The sequence below is a fragment of the Bos indicus genome, chromosome 17 (genome assembly GCF_029378745.1).
Source record: "Bos indicus isolate NIAB-ARS_2022 breed Sahiwal x Tharparkar chromosome 17, NIAB-ARS_B.indTharparkar_mat_pri_1.0, whole genome shotgun sequence".
Lineage (NCBI taxonomy): Eukaryota > Metazoa > Chordata > Mammalia > Artiodactyla > Bovidae > Bos > Bos indicus.
Window position 1 is genome coordinate 25,188,286 of NC_091776.1, and position 23,155 is coordinate 25,211,440.

The 23,155-nt window shown below is 32.4% G+C and overlaps 1 protein-coding gene across 3 annotated transcripts in view; it reads right to left on the reverse strand.

The window, feature by feature from the left end:
• PCDH10 (protocadherin 10) overlaps positions 1 to 23,155 on the reverse strand; it is a 46,532-nt gene that overhangs the window by 18,387 nt on the left and 4,990 nt on the right. The window contains exons 2-6 of one of the 3 annotated variants that reach the window (XM_019978059.2): positions 22,971 to 23,029; positions 22,315 to 22,421; positions 14,696 to 14,731; positions 13,876 to 14,181; positions 6,595 to 6,869 (exon numbers count right to left, since the gene is read on the reverse strand). In XM_019978059.2, the coding sequence (XP_019833618.2) occupies positions 6,829 to 6,869; positions 13,876 to 14,181; positions 14,696 to 14,731; positions 22,315 to 22,421; positions 22,971 to 23,029 (549 nt within the window). In that variant the 3' untranslated portion in view covers positions 6,595 to 6,828. Of the gene's footprint in view, positions 1 to 6,594; positions 6,870 to 13,875; positions 14,182 to 14,695; positions 14,732 to 22,314; positions 22,422 to 22,970; positions 23,030 to 23,155 lie in introns of those variants that run through there. The other 2 variants (XM_019978061.2, XM_019978060.2) reach the window with 2 other exon arrangements.

Below are 23,155 nucleotides of genomic sequence, written 5' to 3' on the forward strand. Positions count from 1 at the left end.
TTACTGTTTATTGTACATAATCAATATCTTCACTCACTGGAAATGCAGAAGTAAAATAATGAGAATATGAAATGTTAAAAGTTATAACCATGCTTTGTGACTAACATCATTATGAAACAAATAAACTTTAGTATTTGCTGTGCATTATGCTTTTGGTTCTCTTCTATGCGTTTCATTGGTTTTACAGATGAAAAAGAAAAATAGTCATACTGTACTTTTAAAGCATATGTATTATGTGAAAGAATATATACTGCAGATGTAAAATAGTGATATATCATGAAAAGAACATTTGGAGTCTGATTTTTCTCTGGGAGTAAAAGAAAGCATAATTAGTTCTATTTAAACCCAGAATTTAAATTTTCTCCATACTCAGGCTGATGTCATTGTTCCAATTTTAACTGAATATATGGTTGCCTTGAACACTTAATGAGTGCTTCCTTTGGGCCAGGCACTCACTGCTTTAAGTATGTTAAATAATTTAATCTCCACAATGAGCTTTTGAGGATCTATGTCACAGATGAGGAAAATGAGTTCCAGGAAGGTTAAAGAAATTACAGAGGTCACACAGCTAGTAACAGGTTGGGTCAGTATGTGAACCTTGGCAGACTGGCTCTCTAACTGGAGCTATTAAGTACACCTCACTTCTTTAATATGAGGATCAGAATAAAGATCCACTCTTGTAATTTTGTAGAAAGCTAAGGGTCCAAAGGAAATACCTGCGTACTTTGAGAACAAAATCAGAAAATGATGTCTTGTGAAATTAACCTTTCCAAACTATCATAAAGTCAAAATGAATAAAATTAGTGATGCTTAGAAAAACCTGTCCTGAAAAGAATAAGACTATAGTATTTTATAAGTACTTACTAAGGACACCACAGACCTTCCTGGAGGCTTGGGGGTAAATAATCCACCTGCCAATGCAGAAGACACAGGTTCTATCCCTGGGTCGGGAAGATCCCCTGGAGAAAGAAATGGTAACCCACTCCAGCATCCTTGCCTGGGAAATCCCATGGACAGAGGAGTTTGGTGGGCTAGAGTCCGTGGGGTCACAAAAGAGTTGGCTACAACTTAGGAACTAAACAACAACAACGACACCACAGTTCAACCAGGTGAACAGCTTCATAAAGAAAGAAGAAAACTTTTCATTGGCATTATAGTATGCCTGAGATTGGTTCATTCATTTTTTCAAAATTATTTCAAAGAAGGCTTGTATGAGGTATTATGAGGTATGGAGTGGAGGGATATCAATAACTAAAAATGCTTTTGCATGGTTCTAACACGGCCCAGAGTAGATGTCACTGAGATGACCAAAACTCAGTTATTTGATCTGTGCATGAAGCATAGTGTCCTTACAGAGTGAGGATGCCCGAAGTTGTGATCACCAGTAATAAAGCTGATCGGATGCCCTTTATACATTTTCAACCAGAGTTCTTATAGTATTTTCCCCTGGATATCTTCCAGGAGTACTTCAGTTGATTCAGTTATTACATTTGTATTTTAATTTTTGATATCGATCCTATTTTCACATCACTTTGATGAGTTCACGAGCCAAAATCATTTTCATATTTGGCCAGTCTTCAGAACATTCATATAATCTAGATCTAGGGCAAACAAAACTGAAGACCACCATGCCCACAATATAGCAGGTCTTCAATAATAAGTTTTCTTGAATGTGGGTCACACTGTTTGGGAAGACTTGTTTAAAACAGCTGGTTAAAAACCTTTTTACAGTTTTAAATGGCCGTGGCATTAAAGAACAGTATTACAAACAATAGGACCTATGGATGTCTACCCCTCAGAATTAGAAAGTAGTGGAAATATGAAAAACTTTAAAAGGTTTTTTAAAAGACATAGATTTAAAATTAATTTCAAAGCAATAGAATATGCCCTTTGTGAACTACATTAAATGTTTTTGTTTAAAGTGAAGGCAATATTCCCTCATACTAGATACCTTAGCACACTTTTTATGAGCATTTGAAATCACAATTTCTATGAAGAATTCCTACAAACATTCCTACAAAATCCCTCCAAACTCAAAATAATTTAAGTTCTCCAGGATGGTGTTTCTAGATTTTGGGCTCAGTTTTAAGCATGAAATGAAAATGAAATTATTCAACGTCAAGTATTTTCCTAAAATCAATTCTAAAGTAAACCTGCACTTAAAAATGTATACTTTTCTCAGTAACATTTAAATAGTCAATATTTTGTTATAACTGAGAAATAGTTATCTTCCCATCATTTCATAATATAATTTTTAAATGTAGATTTCTCAAATCTTCAGCTTAATTCAAGTTCAAAGGAGTTAAAATTCATTCCATTTTACCGAAAAAAGTTATTGCTACATTGTCTAATACTAAACCCCCTTTACCTATATAAAACTGAGTGGATTTATATAATCATAAAATACTTTAAAATAATTATAAAATTATGTACTATAACCTGAAATTCATAGAGCTTATTTTATCACCCTTGACTGATGAGAATAACTATCACCTTATTTCATCTTCTCATGCCTATATTAAATAGGCATTCAGTAGTAGCTGCTACTATTATTAAATCTAGCATTAATGTTTAGCTAACACAATTCCCCTTTATTTTTCCTTTCTTAAGTGTGTAATGAATTTATGCCTCCACATTACCATGCTAATGCTACATCTTAATTTACTCTCCAAAGTAATCAACCCAAGATATAATGATCTTATATAGCCTGTTTGCTATATCTTCCAAAATAATTAAGAAAGCCTATATCACTACTAGGTTTAAGGAGAGTAGGTAACTTGATCTTGAATCACTAATGCTGGATGTTTCATTTTATTTGTGAGGCACGTCATAGTAACTAACACCAAGGGTTTTCCTTAAAATTGCTCAATAGAGGAAAATATAATACCTAAAGTAGAAAATTCTTATTATAAGAGAAACAAGCCAACTCAATGAAGAAAAGATCAATATTTGATGAACTAAGAGATTTAAAATATTTAAAATATCTTCATATAGATATTTGAAATCTATAGCTATGGGTTCTTTCTAAAAATTATTATTATATAATAAGAAGTCTTAAATCTTTAAGTCATAATACATACATTTAATAGACAAACCCAATGGTATTTATTGCACATACATAAAATATACTAGACATTTTCATACTCAGATTTTGCATTATTTTCCCAAGTTTCCTTCTAAAACTATGATTTCTTAATTTCTGTTCCTAGACATTTAATCATTCATTGCAATTCCAGGTGTGAGAGGGCAAAAAAAGGATTTAAGAAACCAAATATTTCCTTTCCAAAATTCCAAAGTAGAAGAGATAAGAAGTCATCTATGTAGAAACAGGAAGGGAAGGAAATATATAAAAGCACAAGGCTTTCTCAACTGCCTTTCTTTTCTCCCCTAGTAAAATTGAGCCTCATGCCTTCACTCCTTTCAACCAGGCCCAGTGTTAGAAACGCATTCTTCGGGAATACATCACAGGACTAGAAAGTGCTATTCCACCAAATCACAGTTGGCATATGCATACGTTTGTAGTTTGTAAAGCTTTCTAGGTAATGTGTTTTCATATCTCTCAGGAGCAAATACCAATGTCAGCGTCAGGATATTTACCATAGCATGTCATTTAAATCTCTCAGGATCAATATAGATCCTTTTTTTTTTTCTTTTCTGCTCTCAATAAAGACAGATTAACTGATCGCTATCTTATCTGTGTCATATTTGTTTAAACACTTAACATTTGCTTTGTTACCGATCCCCTTTTCTTCTCAATTTGCAGTCCTTCAAACCTTTTAGACTCTCTTCAGATATGCTATTTTCCAAAATGTTAATCTCTTTACTTTATTAAGTATCTCCTTTAAGCATCTTGATCTCCAATTTGCCACGATCTTCTAATCGAGACTCAAAGAAATGTGAAACAGAGACATTTCAATTTTTCTACTCTGTTGTCATAATCTGGTATTCAAGTCAACATATTTAAATATTTGTTTCTGTAAAACACTGCAAAATTAACAGAAGATTATGTTTCAATAAGAAGATATAATGAGATATATCAAGCACTTTAAAAATATTAGATGTGGTAAGAACTCCGAAGATAGTAAGAGAAATCATATTCAAAGAGAAAATATCCTAAGTAAATTGTCTTTTTAGCTTACACACTGATATATTTTAGCTATATTTGCTTTCCCTATGTTATCAGAGAGAATAACCAGCTATTATATTCTAGTTAACTCAAGTATACTGCACTATTTATGCCGTGTCTGTCCAATATACATATCATATATTAATCAAAGTTTTAAAGTAAAGATGGGTTTCCATCAACAAACTTGATTTTAATCATGAATAAAATTAATTATAAATGCAAATAAGAGTTATGAGAAAATTATGGAAGTTTGAACAATGACCAGACAGTGAAAAATAGCAAGCAAATTTTTAAGGAGAGAGAGTATTCTTGTGGTTATGCTAAACTTTAATAAACCTGCTGAAATAGTTATGGGTTAAACAGTAGGGTTTCTGGATTTGCTTTACAAAATCTGAATGAAGAGGAAGTATATTAGCTTTTGCATGAAACAAATTTGGCCGAGAACTGGTAATTGTTTAAGCTGGAGAATGTGGAGAGTTTAGTAAACTATTCTCTTTTTTGAATAAGCTTGAAATTATCCATCATTTCAAATGTTTAAAAACATAACTTAGTAGAATGTATGGGTTCTACATAATATTGTTCTCTGTTACCACTGTTCTTATCAAAAAGACTGAGATAAATCAAGAACCAATATATACTCCCCCAGGACAGATCTAGATTCATGACCTCCAATGCAACCGTCTGATGAACAATTCTATGGTAAATAAAACTTAAAGCCACATTACTAGTCACTAGCAGGGGGATTAGTTCTGGCATCAGATTTATTAAAGATGAAAAGTACAATAATTCTATAGGTCAATCTCCAGGTTTTCTAGATATTTCTAAAAATAAACTCATAGCAACTGTCAAACTATAACATTAACTTTCTTATCTGAGGACCTACCACCATTTCAATTAAACCTACGTGGGAAATATTTTATCTTAAATACACCATCAAGTGTACATCATCAAGACATCTTGCTACGTATACTTTATCTACTGTTGCCATTTTTGACTCAAAAACGTCCTACCATATGTTGCCCTTTGAGACAAAGCCCAACAGTGTTTAGTTAGGTATGAGAGAAGCGTCCTACCCTATTTCTTTACCCAGGATGATTAACAATATAACCCAGCAAATATACCTTTGATATTGAGTTTATTTTATGTATTACTTCTAGGCTTAAGTTTTCCTTATCTTTCAAAACACTTATTTTGGAAATTTCTGACAAAAACATTTACAAATATGCTTTTTATGGAATAATACAGTAATTATCCAAATTTCAGCTGAAACATAGTTACTGGCATATATATAAATCTTGGAATATTTGATGACAAACTAATGTCAATTTTCTACTTTGTGTAAAATATACAGGTAAACATCCAACACAAGTGGTATTAGAATCTGGTGTGGGATTCTAGTCGACATCAACATTAAAGAAGAAAAAAAGCCCTACTGATTACAACATTTTTACAAGCAGTAAAAATAATGTCTTCCTTATAATATAGACATCTATTTTCTCTACAGAGTCATGGTTAATTTCGCTACATGATGTAATATGAACTGGTCCTCAAAAGTACAACTAGTAGTTTAAAAAAATAAAGGAACAACCAAACTTGTTCCTCTGATTGTCTCACTCATCTTTTCCTCCAAAAGCACTACACTATCATGTTAAACAGCTTCTGATAATGAAGTAGCAATTAGTTAAATAAGTTTACTCTTATTTTAAGCATAATCCTTGTTTATTCTTTCTCTGGAAATAGATACAATTAAAAATTAAACTTAAATTAAAAATATAATGCTTCTCTATGGGATACATAAATGCATAACTGTATCCATACAACAGAATTGTGAAAATAGGACACAGAAAATATATTTATAATCACTTGTTGAACTCAATGACTTAAAAGCTATGCTTGATGATTTAGATAGCACTTTAAAGTACAGGTTATACAACTTTTATTCAAATAAAGTTCACATATAATCTTTTAATCCTTAGTTAAAAATAATCTATCTCTAGGAGAAAGAAGTACCTAGGAGTTAAGTGCCTAGATATAATGTATAAACATAAAGTTGTATATTGTATCAAAGAAATAAGACTGGATTTTTTTCCTGTAAATTTTATACCTTACAACTTGTTTTTATTCATGTCATTTTGTACGTGATTACATTTTTGGGTTAAATCTTTCAAATCTTCTATACTGTCCCCACCTAAACTGATGTAGGTTATTAGAAATCATTAATGCAGTAATTAGGGAGTCTTATTGGACTTTAATATAAAACTTCCAAGATTATTATTATTAATGTTATTTGGGAAGCATTAAGTGGATCCACGTTATGCTGAGTTTAGTCTTGACTCAGTAGTATTATCTAATCTTGAACAATGAACGCTATGGTCCAAAACACTTTCTAAACTGTCTAAATGATGCTATCTAATTTCTATTAAAAGGATATCAGAAGACGCAGACTCACTCAAAAAAAGTCTGGCACATTGAGTATTGAACAATGTTTAATGATATTTATAAGCAATTGAAGTTGTAAATTCCAGACTTATATACAATATCTTTATAAATTAATGCATTTAAATTTTGACCCATGATCTTCAGAATGATGAGGCAGGAAAAATTCCCAAGTAGATATTCCTTTTGATTGATAATTCTATTTATATTTTAATTGATAATCTTCCTTTGTTAGGCTCACATGATGGACAAATGCTTATATGGATTTACTTCCAATGTACAAAATAAGAAAAAGGATGAAAATGATCTGTAATATAAAATGAGGTATATAAATAATATTAATATGCTAAATGTTAATTCAATAAAATGCAAAGTGTGCACAAAAAGAACGGTTTTATGTAAATAAAGAATCACTTACTAAGCAGTGTAAACATTGAATAAATATATAAATTAGTTTTATTAATTTTCTCTTCTGTATGTCCTTCAATATTTTATTTAACCATGTATCAATGAACTGAAAAATGTAATTAATAACACACAAATAAATACCTCCTACCTGGGAACTAAATAAGAAGAATAAGTGACTGTAACAGAGCAAAGAATGGAAGATATACTAGCTTTAAAAAATGTGAAAGATGAGAGCTTATGTATGAAAGTTGCTAGTAAGTAAAACATGTAAAGTATTGTTTTACAGATCTGGCAAGAAAGGGGAGCAATTAAAATTCTAAGAGAGTTAAGAAATAAAAACAAATATATTTCTTCCTTAGGATATGAATTCAATTCTTTGAATAAATCAAAAGAAATTTAAAATCTTAAGGTATTAAAAAAAACATCATATTTCACAAAACAGCTTGGTTAGGTGTATTTCAGTATTTTGAATGAGTTCAAACTCTGTCTTCCCTCATAAAAGCTTATAGACACTATTTAGAGATAAATTTAAGCAATTTAAAACATGTTTTATTAATTGAAAAAAGAGAGTTTGCCTGTTGTTCAGTCACTAAATTGTATCCAAATCCTTTGTGACCCCATGAACTGTGACCCACCAAGCTTCTCTGTCCATGGGATTTCCCAGGCAAGAATACTGGAGTGGGTTACCATTTCCTTCTCCAGGGGATCTTCCCAACCCAGGGTCTAACCCCCATCTTGTGCATTGGCAGGCAGATTCTTTACCGCCGAGCTACCAGATAATTTGCCTAGAGATATCAAAACTATGTGTAGTTGTTGTTTAGTTGTTCAGTCGTGTCTGATTCTTTTGTAACCTCACGGACTGTAGCCTGCCAGGCTCCTCTGTCCATGGGATTTTCTAGGCAAGATTACTGGAATGGGTTGCCATTTCCTTCTCCAAGAGATATCAAAACTATGTGTAGATGTGTGTGTAAATTAAAATACGATGACAGCATTAAAGAAAATTTGGTTACTTTAATAACACTTATTCATCCATTAATTCATTTCCCATCACATAATTACTTTGCACTTATAATATGCATAGTTGCATAATGAGTCTAAATATGCCAAGAGAGTATCGGTTACTAACTAGTTTCACCCAAAGGCACAAATTTTTAAATGACATGTTGTAAGAGAAGCACTGCTGTCTAAATAAGTAAAATGCAAATTGTCCACAGAAACTGTCAGATATATAGATTTAAAATGAACTGCTCTGTTTCATATCTGCACCTCAGAAGATTTTTATATCTTTCACTTTAAATCATATTAGTTACAGAAGATCATTACTCAACAACTAAAGGAGAAGAAACAATATAATCTTATAACATCTCACTTATCTAGAGTATAAGAAGGTTCCAGTCAGCTGATGCATCAGTTAACTGGAATAATGATATGAATTGTGAATAGATTACCATTTTTCAAAACAGTGCAATATTGTAAAATTCAGTGAACATTGAATTCTAACAGTAGATATATAGAGAATATGAACTAGATCAGGTTTCTTCTGATCTTGAGTTGTCATATGTTTCCTGCTCACAGAGTTGAGGTGAGTAAACTTTTTTGACTATGAGAGATTAATTTATAATTACAAAATAAAAGAATTTAATGGAAAAATAGAAAGACTGGTGTGATTCAAAGACCAGAGGTTTGTCACAAAGAGATAAACCAAAAAAAGTAATAAATTAGTTAGGCTCACAAATCTAGATGTATTTTTATGAAGATTAGTGAGAGAACAAAAATCTCAGAAATAGGATATTTTTTTTAAAGCAGTACAACTTGAAGAAAAAGTGAACAGAAACAAACATATCCATTTTAAAAAAAGGAAAAAAAATATTGAAAAAGATGTCCATTCATTTAGTAATGTAAGGACCTAAAAAACAAAAATGTTAAAAAGGCCACATATAAAAATACCTTTTGTGGAATTTAATATTTGGTAAAGTGATGCTATGTTTATGACATTAGAGGAATATACAAATCCCAAAGAGAACACTATACAAGGATATAAGGGTAATCTGTACTGCTAAGAAAAGTCATTTTATTTTGAATTCTATATATGCTCCTACACAATCTTGACTTTAACACTCAGAGGGCAGGTTGAAATAATGAAAGGATTGGAAAAGGTGTGACTCAACAAAATATACTCTACAATTTTAAAAAGTTCTAGGTAGAAATAATATAGATACCAAAAAGAATTTTTCCTAAAATGATGGTCACGAATGGAAAGTCTAGGTTAAAGTGGCAGCAATATTTTAAATGCAGTGTTTCCAAATTCTGACATCTTTTCTTAACACTATGTTATGTATGATTCGGGTTGAAATTTCAAAAGGGCTCCAAAGTAGGCAAAAACAGGTCAGGAGACAGCTAGAGTGATTTTTTGACACATCTGGACCACTCTAAATGTTATTTGATATGAAAACAGAATCAATTGCAACACTTTTTTTTTTTTAACACTTTTCAATAGATGGTTTCCTACAGTCCTAGGATTATAGAAAATTTCATGGATTTAGGATTTTCAAAAAATCATATCAATGTAGGCTTTTTCACTCTATTCGATATAATTTATTTTGTATGATTCCTTAAACAAATAAAAGAAATATTTCACAAATACAGTTTAGATGAAACTTCATTAGTCATTTATAAGTGTCTTCAATTCTTAGGGAACGATTATGTTTTTGGCAAGAAATCAACAGGTTTCCAAGACACAAATCCTTATATCTTTAGTACTGTATTGTTTAGGCTGATTTAAACTGAAAGATATACTTGCTTCCAGACAAAAAAAAATCTGGAGATAATGTTCAAAATGTGAAGCCAAAATCATGAGCAAGAAAGATTACAAAAATAATATTAAATGAAAGTGAAGTCGCTCAGTTGTGTCCGACTCTTTGCAACTTCTCTTTGTAGCCTGCCAGGCTCCTCTGACTCATTTGAAAAGACCCTGATGCTGGGAAAGATTGAAGGTGGGAGGAGAAGCGGACAACAGAGGATCAGATGGTTGGATGGCATCACCGACTCAAAGAACATGAGTTTGAGTAAACTCCAGGAGTTAGTGATAGGCAAGGAAGCCTGGTGTGTTGCAGTCCATGGGGTTCCAAAGAGTCCGACAGGACTAAGCGACTGAACTGAACTGAACTGAGGCTCCTCTGTCCACGGGGATTCTCCAGTCAAAAATACTGAAGTGGGTTGCCATTTCTTTCTCCAGGGGATTTTCCCAACCCAGGGATCAAACCTGGGTCTCATGCACTGCAGGCAGACTCTACCGTCTGAGCTGCCAGGGAAGTCCCCAATATTAAATATATTATTTTAAATATTGGGATTTTCTAAATTACATTAATGATATAACTTTTACCAGTTATATTCTTGAACTTAAATTACTTTTATGTTCCTTATTTGCTTGGACTATCTAGATTGCTTTATATTTAACTTACCGTGTCACTTGAAACACGTTAGTTTTAAATCACATGTTTACAGTTTTAAAGAAAGTATTGAATTCCATATGAAAGAATATAAGGAATTTTAAACTCCAGAGAATATTTTTATTTCATTTTAGCAAGTGTTGAAACAATTATTAACTTTTATTAAAAGTTAGTTATGTTTTATTATTCTAGTAAAAATTAAAGGTAAAGCTAAGCTAAAATTTACTAACATTTTAAAATAAAATCTAAACACTGCATGACCATACTCTACATGTTTACATTTATTGTCTCAATCTTTCAGTGTATTCCTTTGATCCTTAATAGAGTATTAGAAATCTACAACATAACACAAATAAGAGAAGGCATGGCTGTAAAGCGCTCATGACTAATGATGTTAAATATTAACAGATAAGTTAAAAATTACTCCTGATTAAAAAGTTCCATTTCATTAAGTGCATTATATATATACTCTTCATGGATCTTTTCTTATACATAGAAAAATGAAGAAATAAAATCGAACACAGGTTTTTTAGAAACACAAAGTATGTTTTTAAAACATGTATATACACACTTCTGGGTAAAAGTTGTTTTCCTCCAATTTTTAATTTTAACTCTAGCATTCAGAGGTGTAGAAATGGAAAGTTCTTGGGTGCAATGACCTCATTTGTATTATTAAGCGTATCACCATTTCCCTGGGATCATTTCTAAATGATAGTACTAGCTTCATAAGGCTTTTTTTTAGGGCTTCACAAAAGTAACTAAATATACAGCTACTTTTTTTAACATCAAAATGTACATTATGTTCATTTAAAAACTAAATGTATGTTTAGCAAAAGTAAAACTGCTTTCTCAAGAATTATTTAAACACTCTTGATTTTTAAAAAGGTATTTAGTGCTGATTTTTAGTTTCTTTAGTAACATAAGGGACGTGCTTTTCAATTTAGATGATGAGAATATTTTCATTTCTGATGATACATGATACACATATTAACAGCTACCACTATGTGAATTTGGGGGCAAAATACTCAGGAATGGATGGTTCTGATTTAGTTTGTATAGTTAAATTAAGCATAAATTGACTATGCTTATTAAGTCAGAGGCACAAGGTAATTTAAAGATAACTGTGTGTCTAAGATGACATTAATCACTGGAAGTTAAAAAATGTTCAGATATGACTAAAATTATATGAAGAACTAAGGAGAGTATAAATAAAAACATCAAAATAGCTAATTTTCTGCTTCTTTTTCATCCTGGTTACACTTTACTCCAAACCCTAAATTGTGAACAATGTGAGCTGAGCTGACTAAAACAGAAGACATAAATTGCTACTCAAAATTAATTGATTATAATAAACATCTGGATAATATGCAAAAAAATCTTAATTTTCTTAGTAAAATAATACATGCATTCTTTGATTTCTAGCAGTACATATAACTGATAACATATTTCATAATCCCTGAAATCAAGGATCTAAGTGAAAATACTAGACTTCTAAAGTAGAGACACTGGCATTATAATATATGCAGCATTAAAATTTTTATCAAATAAAAAATGTTACCATGATTTTTTAAAATTAAAAAGAAAAACTAGTCAGTAGAGAAAGATTTTTATAGATGTTCAAAATTTCAGTTCTATAATGTAAATGAAACTTCATCAAGGTTGGTATTCACTAAGAGTTAAAGAGGGTGAAGTGATTTCTCACTATATTTAATGTAGAATTACCATGTAATATATGCTAACAGAAAATATTGTGTATTTATTTAGAAATACACATTTGAATTAGTCTGAACCATATACACTTTGAATTTTTGCCTTGACATTACTGATAATATACTTCTGTAGTGTATATTCTTACTTTAAGTGAAACACTAGTGAGAATATGTTGTTTTAAATTTGGAAAACTTTGGTAAGTAAAATTTTAAATCCAGAATTTAGTTTGAGGGGCAAAGAGTGAATTATAGTCCTTATTTATTAAAATTTGATTTTAAGCTGCTTTAAATCATAGTGTATGCGGATGTGTAAGTTAAACATTAGGACTTTAGCATCCAAATTACATCTATAAGATATTTTGTTAGATAATTCAACAAAATAAGTATTTGTGCCCTCATATTTCATAACTTTATAAAATGAAGCAAAACAAATATCAATAATTTATATTTATTTGGTTCTGAAATGCTAATATACTATATTATTCCGAAGTAATTTGAAAAACTGAATGCAATCCTTCTAAATACACAATTTGATCACTGTTGCTATCAGAATGGACGTATTCAATGGCAGATTCACATTTTTAATAGTAAGATAATAACTAACTCTTATTATCAATATCCAAAGTTGTAGTCAGATCCTTATCCTCCATATATTTAATCCATGACTTTCATATTTACATAAAAGGGCTAAATTCTAGTTTTTTCTTCCATTTAAGTATTTTTTTCATCCCATTTCATAAGTCATAAAAGAAATAATATATCTGCAGTGGCTCATTTTTGTTTCTAATTTATAGTTCCATTATTTTTATTTTTTGCACTGGAAGATCAAAGTAAGAAAATGACACATACATTGGATTTGCTGTACAAGATGAAAATCATCTTTTGATTAAGTTTTTATAATTTCCATTCTTATCAAATATTAGTTGATGTTGTTTGATCAAAATATTGAATCATCAGTGGTATTTAACCATTAACTAAAAAGTAAAGATTCCTTTATAGCAGTGAATAAATGGAATAATTTCCTTAGCAAGACCCTCAAATAAAATATACTAAATAATCCTAAAGCATTTGTTTTTCAGCTGATTGTATAAAATAATCCACTTAGAGACTAGGGTCCCCACATCGAAAGAGCTGAGTACAATGATCAAAGTCTCAATATTAGAAGAAGAACCTGTTGTTGTAAATAAATGAATAATATTGCTGCAGTAATATGCTTTCATCATGTAGTTCCTCTGATTCTGATAAGTGACTTGAATCCATGCCAACATATTACTAAACTATGCAAAATTATCAAACTGATGGCTGCAATGTATTCTGAACTTAGCCTAACATGTTTAATGTCTTTATGGGAAAAGGATGACTAAGCAATAATGCTGGTATCGATAAGAAAACAAAATTTCTCTGTGAATTGAGTCAAGAGATGTTTTTTCCGCCTTACATAAGCCCTTCAAAACACAAGGAAATCAAGTAAACAGGTGAGCAATATTCAAAGGAAATATGAAGATCATTCGAAAAATGTTTTCAACAACATCAGAAGTTATGTTTGATTTAATATACCAACCCAGGAACCTGTCTTCCTGTTAAGTATATTCGTTTCTGTATTGTATAGTGCTGCCTGCATCCCAGAGTCACTTTTATCTTTGTTTTTGAAAACAAGGTGAATTCTATTTTTACTAAGAAGAAGGGCACGTTGAACTTTATTTCCTGAAAGGGAAGACTTTGATACAGCCTTTTATGTAATACTTACTCAAATATGGTGGTTTGTAAGGCGCTCGTGTATTAGACAGCAGTCCATCCAGCTCCTTCCTCTCCAGGGTGCTGTGAAGGGCCTTCTCTTTGCCGAAGGTGGAGAAGGACCTCTCCGCCCCGGGCTGGGCTTCTGGAGTTTCAAACACTTCAGTGTCTGGAACAGAGTCCATGCCAGGAACATGCAGATTGCTACGATAATCAGCAGCCTGGCGTCCATCAGAAGGGACAAAGGAGGGCATCCAGCACCGATCTGAGTGGCCAAGTGCTTTACATTCCTCAGTGCAGTTGGAGAAGAGATCCATACCTGTGAGTAGAAAACAGAGAAGCTACGGATGGAGGCTTCATCAACATGACCAGCTGCTTGTGTCTGTGCTCAGTCGCTCAGTCTTGTCCGACTCGTTGTGACCCTATGAATTGTAGCCCACCAGGCTCCTCTGTCCGTGAGATTCTCCAGGCAAGAATACTGGAGTGGGCTGCCATACCCTCCTCCAGGGAATCGTCCTGGCTTAGAAGTGAAAAATTACAGGCAATGTAAAGAGTAATAGGTAAAGGTATCTTAACAGATTTTTCTTATGTTAAGAAAAATCTGACAGGCTCCTGACAGGAGCCCCAAATCGCTTTATATTATTTTGTTAAGTGTAGGACTCTTGGCAAACAAGGTTCTGAGATAGATGCTGAACTTGTCAGGATGTTGAGGGAAAATATTGACTCTAAATTATTTAAATAATTAGAAAATAGTGAGAATCAATATTAAGAAAAAGAAAATCTGTGAAATTTGTAACAGAAAAAATAAAACCCAAGTGGAAAGCCTTCATTACCTGTAATTTCTAATGATGATAAGTCATATTTTTTTCCTAAGAGACAAAAATGGAAGAAATATGGGAAGCGTGAGTGATGATATTTAGATAATAAGATCTAGACATGAAATAAAAAGTGAAATTCAACAGACACATGGCATACATATGGATACACCAATAAATAATAAGAATAAAACAAGAGTGTCCAAGAGCATGCTTTTTTAGGATCTTAGAAAATGACTTTCTACAAGTTATTTTTCAGTGACACTCTTGTAGTCCATATTACTACAAACTGCTTATCATTTACCACTTAGACAAGCCCAGAACAAATGGCTGTAATTAGTGAAACCAAGGTAACCAAGTGCAAGGTGAGTCAGCTGCAGACGCTATTGGCGAATACCTTATTACTTGTTCTATATTGGAAAACACTTGTCCCAGACAACACAGAAATGTTTGCTTACTGATCCTAGAACACCAAGATTTCAAATGACACCTTCAAGTTTCATTGTCTCCTGTATACTGACAAGAATATTAAACATGATATTTATGACCCAAGAAAGCTCACTCAGTCTCTTAAGCAAAATATCATTTTGGGGCACTACAGAATACTATCTGTTATTCAATTTGATAACTAGCATTATGTAAAAAAGTAAGCACACAAACAAAAATCACATTTTAATGTGTTTCTAGACAGAGCAATGCATTTATTAAATATGTTTAAAAATAGGATCAATTAGAAATAACCAAAGAGTGATTATTCTGTACATCAGAAACACTCAAATGCATGAAATGCCTGGTGTGAAAAAACCAAGGATTATTTTTTTAATCAAGAGAGTGTAATGAAAACACTTGTTTGTTTCTTCTATAAATATTATGAGTGACTTGAGCTCTTGAGCAAGTTTTAGTTTGTAAAATCCTGACACACAATAATTTACTTTTTATATGCATATTTTAACAGCTCTTTATATAATACAAAGAAATAAATTTGTCATAATTACTAAGCCCCCAGATTATCCTCAAGTATTTTGGAGTTTAAAACAGTTAATTATGTAAATTGCTTAAAGAAATAACACCAAACTTCTTATCATATATTAATTTCACGTTATAATGACTTTTTAAATTTTAAATTAAACTGTGTATAATGCTGGGGCTTTCCAGGTGGCTTATTGGTAAAGAATCTGCCTGCCAAGCAGGAGATGCAAGAGAGGGGAGTTTGATCCTTGCACTGAGATCTACTGGAGAAGGAAATGGCAACTCACTCCAGCTTTCTTGCCTGGGAAATCCCATGGGCAGAGGAGCCTGGCAGCCCACAGTGCATGGGGTCACACTGAGTCTGACAGGATAGTGTTAGTGGATAGTAACAGGATAGTCTGTTAGTGACTCAACAGCAGCAGCAAGCATGTGTGACTAAATCTGACTTAGATTATAATAATCTATTGATAATTGTCATGCATAAACCCAGAACTAAATTACTGATCAGTGCATTATTGAGGAACATAAACATGAGCTGAAGCTGGGATAAGGAATCAGACTAAGATCAGCCAGTGAAACAGGTCAACTATTTTCTAGACACCAGGGAAGTTATCTTATTCCTATAAGGAGATAGGTATTAGGAAAAAAAAAAAAAAAGAGGAAGGGAAGAAGAATATCCCTGATGCACACTGACACAGCAGGTAACTAGAAGCTATAGAACCAGAGAGATCTGTATGTTGATGTGCTGTACTCTAAACACTCCCTATTTATAGTGTGATAAGGAATAAAAGGTCTTTTTGATAGATGGAGGTACCATTAAAATTCAATTATGGGCAATTATTTAAAAATAAATTTATATCATATTAAATTTGAAGTTGATGGAAAAATTCAAATATTAAGATAGAATTATATTACCAGATCCTGATAAAGATGGGTACTAATGTAAAATTTGGAATTAATACAATTTTTCATCACATAACTGATAAAACCCTTTCAAATACACCTCATGAGACCATTAATAGTATTTCACATCTTTTTGAGCACTGTATCCAAGGATTCTTATAATTCTGAATATGATAATCACACAGAAAAGTTTTAATGATCTAGTCTCTGCATTATCTTTAAGATATTTGAAGGTACTTTTATGAGATGTTAGAAGGTACTTTTATTAGAACTTGTTTTCATGGCTAGTTGATATTCAATTGTGCTAAATTTCTTCTCTTAAAGTATATGGTTTTCTGCCTCTTTGACTTATTAGACGCTAGTTAAAATTCCCTTAGATGATGAAATAAAGTTCTCTGACTTGAAAACCTGCACAAAAAAATTATCATGTGCATAACAAGAAAAGTGAGAAATATGATAAAGTTTTCTGTTGGATAAATAGTGTTACCTGCCTGGAAGGGGAACAACACTTGTACATAATGTTCCTCATAAATTTATGAGCTACTCCTTTTAAAGTGGGATCCCCATAGTGATAACACAGCTTTATGTAACTACAAGGACAGGGAAGATGGCACACCTTGTGCATGAGTATGTTTCACACGTTTTACCAACAAAACAAGTGTACTAATTTCTCATGAGGAAAATATCAGACGTAGAAACAATTTTTTTTAATCGCATAAAAAGTATATCAATAAATTTCAAGTAAGTTTTTGAAATGTTCATTGACAAAACAATTTTTTTTCCGTTTCATATGTATAGTTTGAGAACCAAATAAATTGTGCCCATTACCTGGCCTCACCTTAGGGAGCCACTGAAAGATGAAAATGACTTTATCCTTTTTCATATATCACTAGTCCCCATTAAGTATATTATTTTAATGACCAGACAAGCAGAGGCATGTTTAAGTTTTGTGGTGGTCAGTGACTGCACAAAGGACTGGAATGCCAAGTATTTCAGTACATGGGACATTTAAAAATGCGTGTCTTTCACACTGCTTTTGGAAATTTTTAACATCTCAGGTTGAAGGCCCAAGAGAAAATAACTTCAACGTCATGTCATTTCTTTTCTCATTCAAATGCCCTTATTTTAGAACCTGTGAGACTTGTATAGCAGAAAAGTACAGGCCACACCTGAGTTATGAAGTTTTGGTCATTCTTAAGAAACATTTCAACATACAGATTTTATTTGCAATTTCTTGTAATTTATTTTTTTCCACTTCTTGGAAATGGTCTGTTCTACATGGCACGACAGCTGAAGTGATAGACTGCCTGTTATATAGAGATATATTTAGACAAATTTTAAAATACATCTTTTTACACTAGCAAGTAACTTGATCCCTTATAGTCAGAGGCTGTGATATTACCACTGAGAACAAACTGTGATTTCAAAAATGTAATTATAGTCAATTTGTTCTGTTTTCTGATGAATTCAATACAACAAAATTACATGGACCTTTCTCATGTAACCTTCTCATTTTTTCTTCAAAAAATGTATTTTTCCCCAAATATGATAAATTAGTTAAAAAAATCAACACACATATTTTTGAGGAAATTGTAAGTCTTCTTTTAATTATTTAACACTGGAGAAATTAGAGATATTAACAATAATCACCAAAATTTCTGTAGTTTTTGGTTTGGTTTGGGAGCAGAGATTTTACAACATAATTCATCTATGAAAAAATCAAAACATGCAGATCAAAATTTTCTCACTACTAACACATTTCAATATGTTTATATTTTTCTCCATTTTATCTTAATATTTGTTTTATATCTTTTTCAATTGTAAATGTCTTGGCATTACCTAGTTGTAGCTCATATTTTCAGCAGAAACCTTAGAAAAAAGCTTTTGCTTATTCAGACTATGGTATAAATTCACCTTATTTATAAAGCCAGAAGCTAATTGCCAATATCTAAATTCTTATTGGAGTTGAGAAAGGGAAATTTTTAACTTTATGATAGGCCGAAAATTCTTATTGATATTGCAGTAGTAGTACAATGGCTTAATTTATTTCATGATATATGTTTTTCTACTAGTATGAAAACACTGACAATATAAATCACTTTTTAAATTTATAGTCAAGTTTTGACCATGTGTCATGTACAAGTCTCCTAATAATTAGTTAAGAAATAAACACATTTAGACGCTAACCTGTCTTTTAAATAAACGAAAAATTTAGAAGAAGAGAAATTTGAAAAATTTCAGGTAAACTATAACAAGTAACATTAACTTATGAGGGTTTTCTTCTTCAATATACATTTTAAGAAGGTCAATTACTAAAAATAAATTCAAATTTAATCTTAGTGTGCACATTGTATATTTAATAAATGGGGTGGGGTGGAAACAACTACTTACAGCCAAATAGATCTCCTTAGATCTACCTCGGATAATACTAAAATGTTTAAGACTATCCAGCTAAAAATGTTGTATCAGTATTTAAATCAGACAAAAAAATCTGTCTTTTAATCTAATGGTATTATAAAATTGAACATATACTAGTTTTAAGTTCACTTTGGCTTTTTTTTTTTTTTTTTTTTGCTATTTAAGCTGTGATTAATCAGTTTCTCCCCTTGTGATGGTTTATGCAAGCATTTACCACATCTCCTTGGACTTCTGCCATACCTAACCAATACATCAATAGTGTACTGAAAAAAACGGAAAGCACCTTGACAAGGCTATAGAAAGAAAGTACCACAGACCCGTGGTCAAGTCGAAGAATTCCACACATGGAGCCAGGTGCAGTGGAAAACTGAAAAAGCTTATGTGATTCTCTGTGCAGCTGCCTCCGTGTTTAAAGCCCTTCTATGAACAAGATTGGTGACTGCAAATGGCTTAGAGAGGAGAAAAGCAAGTGGGGAGGAGGGAGAAAGAACAAAAAAGAAAACTGTTCATAGAAGAATAAATGGAAGGCATATCCAAATAAATAAATACAAATTCATTTTAACACGGAAAATGAAAATGGGAATAAATAAAGACTTAGGAAGCTTAAACAGGTGAAGAACTAAGCTAAACAGTGTATACTATGTAACATGAAATGAGGTATAAACTAGAGAATTCAGAATTCATATCTTTTCAGTGTTGTTTTCCCATGATAGTCTAACTTTCCCCTTTAAAACCTAAAGCTGAGTGGGATTTGCTTATTAGCTCAAAAGTTTTTCATATCCTAACACTGGAAACAGATTTGCTATAAAGAATATTCTCTAAATATTGCCAAATTGGAAGATCATCCTGGTTGGAAGATCATCCTTTATTTCCTGGTTGTATAAGGAAATAAAGCAGATGTACCTGTTTACCTGAGATAGGCTTAACTTTTAGGAAATTAGCTCTAGCTACTTGGTGTGAAGTTTATAGTACACAACAAAGAATGGACTGGAAAAAAGTCATTAAGTAAAGGCATCTTAATTCTCTGCATTTAGGGTTTTATACTTTAAAAGGTAAACAATGTAAAATCATTTTAACAATAAAACTAGATATATTAAATCTGACTGCAATTCAGCACACAAATGTGTAATTATTTCTTAATACAAGTGTGTTAATACAATTCAAAAACAGCTATCATTATGCCCAGTAGGTTGTGGCAACCCTATAAATGCTAATGAAATAGATCCACAGATTGTTAATTCTGTCATACTTTTACATGTTAAAAATCTAAAGACAGAAAAAAAGAATTTGCCATTTTAATAAGAAAAATGAAAACTACCCTGCTTTTAAACATGTTTTCCAAACACGATTTAGCATTTAACATTTTCAAATGTTTTGACATCTCAAATAATTTGTAAGTAATGTTACCAAAATGGCAACATTGAGTGCTTGCGAAATAAAAGAGCCGCTGGGAAGGCACAATGATAAGAACATATTCCCATCCATCTTCCAAATTTAGCACTTTTTACAGATGTTTATTCCTTTCTCTTTCTTCAGTTAAGTTATTATGGCTCATTATGTCTGAGGAACTAAACTAATTGAAATGTTCATTGAGACTGGAGTGTTACAGAAAAAAAAAAAAAGTAAGGGGGAGTGGGAAAGGAATAAAATACACCCACAAGGAAACATGCAGCGGGGGATTTTCTTTTTTTTAATGTTAAACATTTTGTTTCAAAAGCTTTAAAAGGCTGACTATGAAATCAGAAACTGAAAAAAGAATAGGAATGAGCAATTCCAAACATACACCTTTTAAAAGATAACAATAAATCATATGTCATATATAGGCCAAAAATGAAAGGGACTTTGTACTCAAATATAAACTTCTGGCAAGATCTGGTTTGTTGTCGGGTTCCCAGACACTAAATAGATGCTCTGTTCACTTAGCGTGAAGGCCCGCAAGGGGCAGGGACCTCCGGGGATTCTTGGCAGTTCTCAAGTCTCATTAGGTCTGCATATTAATGACTTGCAGCAATATAAAGAGACCCTTGAGCAGTCTTTTCGCCCCCTCCTCTTGCCTGCGTTTCCCAAGGCCAAGGCAGCCTCAGACACACCACACATGAGCCAAGTGAGAGGCCTGCAGCCACCACTGCTGCCAGGCGACGGTGGGGCGGGTACTGCCCTTTGACACACTGCCTCAACACCTTTCAGAGGTCCATGGAGTGTGTTAAGGAATGGGTGCTCTCGAGGATCAATGTTAACCTTGAAAATGAGAACCCTATCTCCCTATGGCTTAATCATTAACCAAAATAAACCTTAAAAGCTCAAGTGAATGAAGTTGAACCTCCAAACAGTCCAATGATGGGCGTTTTTTAGAAGTGACACAAGCTAGCTTGCCTTTGCATTGCTTTATGTGTCAGATAAACACAAAACTCAGTTGAAAGAGAAAAAGTTTAAAAAAAAATTCAAAAAGCATCCTTCATAACTGAAATGCAAATAAAGTAGAAAGAAAATCCAAACCTTGTGAAACTGTTTTCATTAAGGTACATATTTTATTTCTTTTCAGTGTCTTCTTTAATTATTAGTAACTAGAGTTATCAGGATTCTATAAAACTTAAAGGGGACATGTATACAGGAGAAAAGTAAAGTAAAATAAAGTAAAACAAAGTAAAAAATATGTATCACATTGTAACTCCCATCAGGGAATACCTTCAAGCTTACATGCAAATACACCCAGAAGTCAACTTTTGAACATGGATCCTGTTGAAAATATGAGGAATGCTTCAGAAAATGCACATTATCAAATGTTTACTAATGTCCTGAAGCCTAAGAACCCAGATTTGGAAATCCGGCTTTCAATGTACTCATGACTTTTAATCACCATTCCTTCTCTCATTCAATATTCAGTGGAATGTAAAATGCATTGCTCTGGAAATGAGAAAATTTGGATTTTGGTTCCCAGTCATCCACTTATCTTCTTGTGACCTTGTGCAGGTCAACCAATTTCATTCATCTTCTGTTATTTCATCCATAAGCAAGTCTAAGAATAGCTTAATTGACTGAAGACTGGGGACTGGACCAGGTGAGAAATCTATGTCCTTTGTATGCAATATAATTCCCCGAAAGAACATGACATAAAAAAGAAAAGTTTCATGATCTCACGTATTCCACAATGAATTTCTAACTTTCATTCTCTAAAGGAACGTTAGACTGTACTACAAGTCCCTTTGAGTATACAATTGTCAACATAGGATGACACCAGTTTTCTGTAGGTTTACTAACACTAAAAACTACCTATAACATCATCCTCTCAGGATTTATTTTTTAAAAAACCACTATAAAAGTCAGCATCGCCCTTTAATCACACTTACCAGCTGACTGGCCGCGGTTGGTGGCGTCATGATCACTATCTCCCTGTTCACTGTCTCCATGACCACTGTCCTTAGAGCTTACTATGTCGGCTTCCTGGAATGCAGAACTAGAAGTACAAAAATGTGAATATTAGAATAAAAAAGATTGAAGAAACACAGAAAACATTCTTCTGCCACCACATGGTCACCTATGGTGCTGCAGATGCTTATAGCTCTTGATTTCTGCTTAAAGCTAGTTTTTAAAACCTTAAGCCTAACTCTCCAACACTGAGCATCAGCAGTCAGTTTGAGCCCTTAAGGCATGTAAAGTTCAATCATTATTCTATGATTGGAGCTAAGCATATGCTTATATCATTTTCATAGGACAGATATATATGTATATGTCTGGAATAGTTAGAAAGATTATCAGAAGCAGCGCAGGAGTGTAAACTGACAAAATATTCAAATATACTTAGTGGTTGTATATAAAAGAAACACACCAATATTTTTTAATTTATTGTCTAGAAAACCTAATACAATCAATATTTATGTCCTGTCCTAATTGGAAATATTTTATCATTTTCTATTTTGATATTGAATAATATGCCTAATTCCTACTTTTAGTAGGGCGTAATTTGTCTATACACCAAGCTAGGAAAAAAAAAAGGAGTCCATACCTGTTAACTCGGCGAGGTCTGTCAACTAGATAGCTGAGCTCTGCTCGCTGGTGTTTAGTCTAGAAAAAAAATAAATAAATCAAGAGCATTCGAACGCTATGGGTTTAACTAACAGTCTGATTTTGAGGCTAGGAACTATTTCTAGCTTAAGGAATTGTGTACATTTTTAAGGAATTTCTAAGCTG